The sequence below is a fragment of the Alligator sinensis genome, unplaced genomic scaffold (assembly GCF_000455745.1).
Source record: "Alligator sinensis unplaced genomic scaffold, ASM45574v1 scaffold487_1, whole genome shotgun sequence".
NCBI classification, from domain to species: Eukaryota; Metazoa; Chordata; order Crocodylia; family Alligatoridae; genus Alligator; species Alligator sinensis.
Genome location: NW_005842301.1, coordinates 1652834 through 1662503, shown reverse-complemented (window position 1 = coordinate 1662503; position 9670 = coordinate 1652834). Strand labels below are relative to the sequence as shown.

Genomic DNA, 9670 nt, shown 5'->3' with positions numbered 1-9670 from the left:
GAAAGAAACACTTAACTGGTAATATATATACTGCATCACCTTTAAAAGGATCTTGCAGCACCCCAGGGTATAGTTAAAAATCACTGATATAAGGTCATAAGTCAAGTCATGAGGTCAGGCTCAGGTTAGGAGTCTGAATAGCCACTTGGACCTGACATGTATAGGGCATTTCTTGAGAGAGAATGTCAGAAGAGTGAAAGTATTCCAGGAACCAACCTGACTGACTGTACAGTGCATCAAGTACCTAGGTTTTCATCAATAGATATCAAAATCCTTTACTAAAGCAGCTGGCTAGCACTGGTTTAACAGAGAAGAAAACAGTGGCACAAAGGAAGTGATTGAACCATGCAAATGGTAGCACTGGAAATAGAAGCCAGATTTCCTGAATTCTAGTCCCATGTTCTAGCCACTAAGTCAATTATGCCTTTCCGTATAGCTGTTGGGAAAACCTGAGCAACATCTGCAACTATAGGAGCGAACGTGCTTTCCAGCAACACGAATCAAAGTAAGAGGTTGAAAGGGAGGTGGTTCATTTAACACTGCAGTAGAGCTAGTAGCCTGGGGGGTGGGCAGACAACCACCAGTGCAAGCCCACAAAGTAAAAATGACAAAATCAGCAGGTCAGGTAACATAAGGGAAGTCTTGACTAGCTCTATTTGACTCAAAAAGTCTATGGGCTGAATCCATGATGAGTGGTTGCTTCTTAAGGACACAATCCTAAAAGCACAAGGGAAGTCCGTTCTGGCCCATAAGAAAGGTAGCAAAAGGGCTGGGTGACCCCGTGCCTAAATAGGGAATTCATGGCCCTTCTGTATCTAAAAATAGAGAAATACCACTAAGGAGCAGCACTGGCCTGCACCTGTAGGGAGTGGTCTAGGAAAGTCAAGGCTAAAACCAAACTCAAATTGGCCACAGGAATCAAGGACAATAAAAAGTCCTTCTTCAGATATGTGGGAAGTCAGACAAAAAAACAAGGGCAACATTGCTGAACCAACGGGGCAGCTGACATCCAATGGAAAAAGTTAATCTCCTTAACAATTACTTTGCATTGGTTTTCCAACAGCCCAAAGGGATCACCCTGCCTGACAGAATACAGGATTACCAGGGTAAGGGAGAGGATATGCCTATAATTGGTGAAGATCTTATAAGGGAACACTTTTTGAGAGGCTGGACATCCACAAATGAGCTGGCCTGGATGGCCAAGAGTGCTAAAAGAGCTGGCTGACGTCATAGCACTGCCAATGGCAAGGATATTTGAGAATTCATGGCACATGGGAGAGGTTCCTGAAGATTGGAAGAGGGCCAGTGTGGTGCCTATCTTCAAGAAAGGAAGGAAGGATGATCCAGGGAACTACAGGTCAATCAGTTTGACCTCAATCCCTGGGAAGATCTTGGAAAAGATCATCAAAGAATCCATTAACAACAGGCTAATGGAAGGCAACATTCTGAGAGAGCCAACATGGCTTCACTATGGGCAGGCTTCACCTGCCTGACCACCTGTGACCAGGTGATGCATCACCTAGACAAAGGAGAAGAGGTTGATATCATATATTTGGATTTCAGAAAAGCTTTTGACTTCGTCTCCCATGACGTCCTCATGGTAAAATTGGGGAACTGCGGCCTTGGCAACCTTACTGTCCGATGACTGGGGAACTGGTTCTGTGGTCAGACCCAGAGTGATAGTCGCTGGAACAGAGTCAACATGGTGCATGGTGACCAGTGGCTTCCCCCCAAGGCTCAATACTAGGACCAGTACTCTTTTTAATATATTTATAAATGATCTGGGTTTGGGGGTCAGAAGTGGACTGGCTAAGTTTGCTGACAACACCAAATTATGGGGAAGCATGGTCATGCTAGAGGATAGGCTGGTGATTCAGGCTGACCTGGACAGGCCTGCAGGGGAGGGAGATCAAAACCTGATGGCATTCAACACGGAGAAATGCAAGGTGCTCCACCTCGGGAGAAAAAATCCACATCATACTTACAGGCTCGGCAATGCCACACTCACTAGCACCATGACTGAAAGAGACTTGCGGGTCATAATTGACTACAAGATGAACTTGAGCCACCAATGCAATGCCACAGCTGGCAAAGCAAACAAAACTGACTTGCATCTACCGATGCATCACAAGCAAGACCCAAGAAGTCATCCTCCTGCTTAACTCGGCCTTGATGAGGCTGCAGCTGGACTAGTGCATCCAGTTCTGGGCTCCACACTTTAGAAAGGAAATGGTGAAGCTTGAGAAAGTCCAGAGGAGAGCCATTTGCGTGATTAGAGAACAAGAGAATAGGCCTTATGAAGAGAGGCTAAGAGGCATGGGACTCTTCAGCCTGGAGAAGTGAAGGCTCAGGGGTGACTTGGTGGTAGCCTATAAGTATATAAGGGGTGTGCATCAGGAACTGGGAGAACATCTGTTCACCAGGGCACCCCTAGGGAAGACAAGGTCTGATGGTCACAAACTGCTGGAAGACCATTTTAGGCTGGACATAGTGAAAAACTTATTCACCGTCTGAATCCCCAGAGCCTGGAATAGACTCCCACCAGAAATGGTACAGGCACCTACTCTGAACACTTTTAATAAACCACTTGAATTTTTATCTTGCTGGGATCATTTGACCCCAGCTGACTTCCTGCCCCTTGGGCAGGGGGCTGGACCCGATCTCGTGAGGTCCTTCCAGCCCTAATGTCTATGAAGCATTTGCCAGAAATATGTGATAGCATTGATTAACTCTTGCCATCTGACAAGGTTAAAAGCATTGAACTCCTTTACACTTGCCTAAGCCGAGACCCGTCTAACCAGGGGCCCATGGACCTGCATGTGGCCCATGAGCAGTTAACTTGCAGGGCCCCAAGCTCTCACCTAGATGCCACTCTTTCTTGCCTCCCACCCCCTCCCATTGCTCCAGCTGCAGCAACAGCTTGGGTCTCTAGGCTCCTCCTCCCTCCTCAGACTTCTGCTTCCTGCCTCTGCCCCTGCCCCAGGGCATTGCTGGGGGTGCCCACATGGCACAGTGGCAGGGGAATCAGTGGCCAAGGAGCTAAAGGCAGGGGGTCTGGCCCCAAAAGTGTGATTGGGAGGTCAAATAATCAGGTTGGAGGAAGAAATGAATTACTGATAAGTAATCTAAATCCAGAATTTTTCTGAAGCTGTTTATATATATATTAAAAAAAAAAAAAAAAAAAAAAAAAAAAAAAAAAAAAAGGAAGCTAATAGAAAAAACTGCCCTGCCCTGTGGTAGTAAATGGGTAAGATGCTTTCATCTAAACATTTCCCAGTGTGAGAAATCCAGATGGCAAACTGGACGAGAGGTGAGAACCAGATGAAATGTCTACAGAAGTGAAAATAGATTGGTCCCACTCCTGCAATTGAGTGAAGTACAGAACGTAAACTTCTGTAAGTGCCATTAAAATATCTGGAGTTTGTAAAGATACTATGGCATGGATATTGAATTATGTTATCACATTTGAAGCATTGTACTTTTAAGAGTGGTTAACTGTTTTGGGACAGTGTGTTAAATAATACATGAATTCCCATGTGACATTAATTTGTCTTACCTTGCTTTAATAGGAATTTGATATTCCACTGAACTACTTAAGAGAATGCTGAAATATCACTGCTTGGAAAGAAAAGATGTTTGCTTTATATTGACATTTTTTTGTTCTCTCTTTCTCTACAGGGAAATTTATTTGACTTTCTGAGGCTAACAGGCTGGCGTGGATCCAAAGTGCTTTATTTTGGTGACCATCTGTACAGTGATCTTGCAGTAAGCATTACAGTTTTTGCTCCACTTATCTGTCTGTTTCAGTAATAAATGGTGCTGAAATGTGGCTTAGTCCACTGGACTGACTGTAAGGAAGGTTTGAGCCCACATCCTGAAGTATTTAGCTGCCTAACTCCAGTTGAAATTGCTGGGATTTCAAGTGCCTAAGCATGTTTTGAGGATCTAGGCCTTAATTCCTAATTAATGTGTTCTGTTATTTTAGTTTGTTTGCTAAGTTACCTTTTTCATGGTGTTAGATCTCTCATGAGATTTTAAGTGTCTTAATTTGTTGTTTTTCTAGAAGTGTGTTAGATTTATTGGAATTATAACATTAGTACAAGAATGTAAAACTGTTGAAATGAATGGATAAGCTATATGGAGATAAAGGGCAGCAAGAAATGCGGAGCAGATCTTGGCTGAGATTTGCTTAGGTGAAAAACTTTCACCTAGGGATCTTTCACAGGGAGTCAAATAGAGGGAAAAACACTAAAGTGAATAGAATGGAGTAATGGCAGTAATAAGCTGTTGAGGGATGGAGGACAGTGAAGGCACAGGTAAAGGAGATTACTAGTAATCTTCCTTTTCACATTAGTTGTTGCTTATCACCTCTTAGCTCACTTGGTCTGGCATCCTCCCTACCATATTGGTGTTTTTTCTCATGTTGTATTACCATTGGCTACCATTTCATCTAAACATTTCCCTGTGAGAGAAATCCAGACAGCAAACTGGGCAAGGGGCGAGATTAAATGTTTCTAGAAGCAGTGAAAATAGATTGGTGCCACTCCTGCAACTGAGTGAAGTGCAGAATGTAAACTTCCTGGAGTTTGGAAAGATACTATGGTGTCAATATTAAATTATTACATTACCATTGGTTACTGTCAAGATTTCTTCTTGATTTGGATTGCTAGAGGACTTATCCCAGTGGTTCTCAACCTTTTTAGAGTCAGGGTGCCCCTCCATAACTCTTGGACTCGATGGCACCTGGTTAAGAACTACTTCAGACCTCAGCTTGAGAACCTCAGCTTATCTTAGTGGTTCTCAACCATAGGATGCTGCCACACTCCTGTCTGTATTATGGTTGTCTGATTAAACCTAAAGCAGTCGGGAGCAGAGGCAGAACTAGTGAATTTTGTATCCTGGGCAAAACTCCCCCGTGCCTGTGGGGTTTGGAGTCGGGGGTGTGGATGGGGAGGAGGGTGACCCTAGGTGTCCCTACACAGCTTCTCTAGTTGGGCAGTGAAAAGGGCTGCTCTAGCACAGCAGGATTCCTCTGGTTGAGTAGCATAAAAGGCTGCTCCAGCCCAGCCTGATCCCTTTGGATGGGCAGTGCAAACTGTTGCGGCCAGATCATGTGCTTTTGCTACAGGTCTTCCTGGTCCAACCCCATGTGTTCTGCCTGGAAAGGAAGGGGCATGAGACAGTACCACCTTCTTGGCATGCCTTTGCTGCTGGGAGGAGCATGTGGGGCTGGACTGGGAAGGGCTGCAAGAAGGCCCAGCCACAGCTGCTTCTTGATCAGCCTCCACAGGACATGCATGGGACAGTTTTTAACCTGGCCACAGCAGCAAACATGTCACAGCACCTCTGGACGGGGCTCATAGCACCCCAGGATTTTGTGGCATCTCAACTGAGAACCACTGACCTAACCTATTGGGCATTTTGCTTATAGGACCGTGCAGTTTTGACTTTCTTATTTAACTTGGATGGCATCATAGTAGCAATTGTTTTGGGTTGCTGCCTGAATTTCTGTGGCAGTAAGTTGCTAAGGCATGAATCTCATTTGTCTGGGGATAACATACCTGAAGTACTGTGGTATTAATTCTAATGGATGTTTTAATTTTTAATATCCAGCTGAGGCAGTGTGCACAACCACTCAATTTTATAATTGGAAGCGTGACCAAGTTACCCCAATTGGATCACTGGTCTTCCTACTCTGACATAGTTCAGTGAGTGGTTCCTTCTTTTTATTTAGAGGGTTTGAAAGCCAGGCTAGTATTTCTTCACAGAAAAGCAACCATTTCTAAGGTGCAAGGGGTTGTATGTTTTTCCCATGACTTCCTGATTTGGAATCTTTCCAATTAAGCTTCCTCAGCTGAATGCAGACTATTTGCCTTTTACAGCAGAGTAAATTTAAATTAAATTTGAGGTATCAAAGCCTCCCTTCTCCTTCAGAAGGCAGCAGGTCATTTACATTTTTAACACTGTTTTAGAAGATTTTTTAGAAGACATTTTAGGATAATCCAAATGGTTACTCTCTATCTGGTCTGCTGTTAGAGCTCAAGAAATATTCTAAAAATGTGCACCTGTATAGATGATATGCCCTTTAAAAATAAATAAATAAGGCTGGCCATGCTGAGACTGCAGTGCAGGCAAGAGTTCATTTGTCTTTTCCTTCTGTGGCACTTTGTATTGGAACCTGAATATGTTAGCACTTTAAGCCTACTACTTGTGCTGTAGTCTTTTTATTCTTTAGGAATATGTTGGGCCTCTGAGGTTGAGAATGGTTCAGTGGTCTCCTTTTTGTGTACCAGACTTTGTCTGAATGCTTCTCTCACCCCCATTTGTGTTCTAGATCACTGACACTTGTTTTAAGAGCGTCTTTCCCCACAGCTGTACACAAGTTGTGGGCATTTTTTTTAGCGAGAGAGACTCTCTTGGATCTCAAGTTCCCGAACAGAAAACATTCTAAAATCACATATTGTTTGTGGTTTAAAGAACCCTGCACCCCCAACCTCAGTACTTTCTCACCCCATCAGGAGAATCCTGATTTATTTTTGAGATTAGGATTTGCAGTGTTCCCTGAGATGCACTGTTCACTCTCTCCTCCTCTTCCCTGCTTTGTGTGTAAGGAGGAATGTTCCATGAACATTGCGTCCCAGATATTAAGGACAGGTGATTGAGCCTTGTGGTGTAATGCAAGACTTGATTGTTTGGTCTTCATGCACGTGTAATGGACTATATCTGGATCCTAAAGGAAGCAAGTCTGTTGGGTGAAAAACACTTTTGTCTCTACATAAATTCCATTGCTGCTTTTCTGAAAGATTTTCTCCAGCAATATTCCAGACCTAGCTGCCACTGTACTCCACATAAACATTGTGCAGCTACTTACCCTAGTGACCTTCATGTGACCATACTGTGATTGTGAAAGCTCTAGTTTTGTTCCTCCAAAGCTACTTTTCTCACCTTCTGAACTTGAGAATAAAATATAAAACTCAGACTTGCCTTCCCACTCTGACCATCTAGGATCTCATGCTGCGTCATGGCTGGAGGACGGGCGCAATTGTACCAGAACTGGAAACTGAAATCCGGATAATTAATACAGAACAGTACATGCACTCGCTGACCTGGCAGCAGGCACTTACTGGGCTGCTAGAGAGAATGCAGGTAAACTGGAGTAGATTTGTAGATTTGACTGTCAAATGGGTTGGAACAGGAGTTGGGACCCTTTCAGTAGCAACAAGCCAAAATAACACGGCTCAGTCCTAATGAAGGCCAGAGGTGGCAGTTGTTAGATATTCTGCCACTAGATGGCATATTTTGTGCAAAACATGCTAAGGGGATGGGTTGGGAATATAAATTTCCATGACACTCTTTTTTTTTTTTTTTCATGTTTATTTGTTAATCATGACTGAGGCAGCACTGGTTAACAGACTAGCACTTACGTTAAATTCAGATCTTCAAAAATTTTGGTTCTGGTCTGAGTAAAGGAAAAAGCTCTAAGTTGTACCTTTTTGTACTGATTTTTAAGATGCACTGTGTAATTTTAACAAGACAGTTGTAAGGTCAAATAAATTAAAGATGTCAGAGCTCTTTGATGTAGGAAGATAACATTAAGTAGATACTGTTCTGTACACATCCTTTTGTACACATCCTTTTGTGATGTTATCAAGTCATTATTATAGCTTCCCTCTAATTGCAAAACATCATAAATGTGAAGGGGAGAAAAATGTGTTTTGGTGAGGATTTCTTTTTTAATCCATCAAACCAGGTCAAATGTTTAGGGAAGGAGCAGGCAAAATACAGTCTGTAGGCTGCATCTGGCCTACCAGGCACTTTCATCCAGCCCAAGGCACACCCCCAATGAACTGTGCCCTGCCCAGCCCTTCCTCCTATGAGGGTGGGAGTGAGGTGCCTACACCTGCCCCCAACATACCCTATTATGCCTTGCTCCCACTCTTGCGGGGCTGGACTCTTCCACCCACTAGCACTGGCAGGGCTGCTGCTGCAGGCTTCCTTGGCACCCTGCTTCCTCTGGGCAGCAGGTAGACAAGGGGGGTGCAGGGGCATGGACCATGGGGCTGGGGCTGGCAGCAGTGCGGAGACCACACCGAGGGCTGCAGAGGCAGCACAGAGCTCAGCTGGGCACGGTATGGGCCCCCTTCCCCACAGTGGGTCGCAACCCTGGCAGGCAGTGGGACCAGCAGCAGGTGGGGAGGGGGGAAAAAGGGGGCTTTAGAACTTGGCACTGGTTCCTGGCTCTGGGCAGCGCCGCACATCGCGGCAAGGAGCACAGCCCCCGCCAAGCCATCTGTATCGCCAGCGCTCTCCACACTCTTGTGGCACAGGAGGGAAGCCTCAGGCCCTGGAGCCAGCCTAGGCAGGAAAGGCAGCTGGCTCCAGGGCCTGGGGCTTCCCTTCCCCCACCACGTGAGTGCTAGGGAGTGCTGGTGATAGAGACTGCCTGGCGGGGGCTGAGCTCCTTGCTGTGATGTGCAGCACTGGTCAGATATCCCTGCCCCCACCTCCTGCTGCACCATGGTGGGAGTGTTTTTTGGGGGGGGTGGCCATACCCCTCCCATCCTGCTCCCACCCTCCCTCGCAACCCACAAATGGCACACACCGTCTCCCCTTCCCCCCGTGCTGACTGCAGGAGAGGACTGTTCCAGAGCCACATACTCACCCCACAAATGCCATACACCCCCCACCATGCTTGCATACGCACACACACACCCACCCACCATACGCACACACACACCCACCGTACTCACCACCATGCATGCACATACTCCCCCACCCCGCGCTATACAGCCCCCAACCATACACATACCTCACCATGCCTGAATGCACACCCCCCCCACCATACACACACCCTAACATGCCTGCATGCACACACACACACACACCCCCACCATGCACGCACGCAGACCCCTCCCACCGAACACACCCACCCCTCGCTGTGTGCGCATGCACACCCAATCCCCCCCACACACGCATACACAATACAGAAGACTAAGAATTTAGTCTTGCCCCAGGGGGCAAGGGGTGGAACTTCCGGTGGCAATGGTTAGGGGTTGAGAGTGGGACTTCCAGCTCCAAGATGGCAACCGGGGGGTGGGGCAACTGTCAAGGGGTGGGGCTACCCATGTGGCCCTCGACAAGTCACCAAACCTTGTTAAGTGGCCCTCCCCCAGAAATAATTCCCTGCCCCCAATTTAGGGATTAGCATCAGGGGTCAGCAACCCGTGGCACGCGTGGCCATTTTACCTTGCACGCCGCGTCCAGCCCCAGCTCTGGGAAGCTGCTGCCAGCAACAGAGCCTGGGCTGCTCCCAGCAGGGCTTGCAGCATCTCAACTTCCTGCTGGGAGCAGCCCGGGATCCCGGCTGGCAGCAGCTCCCCAGAGCCGGGGCCGGCTGTAGCCAAGCGGCTCCGAACAGCTGCGCTGGGCTCCGGCACCAGCTCTGCACTGGTGCACAGAGGTGATGAGCCTGGTGCAGCTGTTTGTAGCCAGCCCGAGCTCTGGGCAGCTGCAGCATGCCTGCTGCTTGCTACAAACAGCTGTGCCGGGCTCATCATCTCCGTGCTGGGAGTGAGGGAGCGACAGACCGGGGATGTGCTGCCTCGGGCCCCGCCCCCACCGCCGGCTCCAAGGCGCGTTGTTGCGGAGCTGGTGCCGAAGCCCGACGCAG

The 9670-nt window shown here is 47.1% G+C and overlaps 1 protein-coding gene across 1 annotated transcript in view; it reads left to right on the top strand.

The window, feature by feature from the left end:
* LOC102382078 (5'-nucleotidase domain-containing protein 2-like) overlaps positions 1-9670 on the top strand; it is a gene marked incomplete at its 5' end in the record, with an annotated part of 19212 nt that overhangs the window by 4086 nt on the left and 5456 nt on the right. The window contains 2 exons of the mRNA XM_006028274.3: positions 3679-3765; positions 7006-7146. Coding sequence (XP_006028336.2) covers positions 3679-3765; positions 7006-7146 — 228 coding nt within the window. The remainder of the gene's footprint in view (positions 1-3678; positions 3766-7005; positions 7147-9670) is intronic.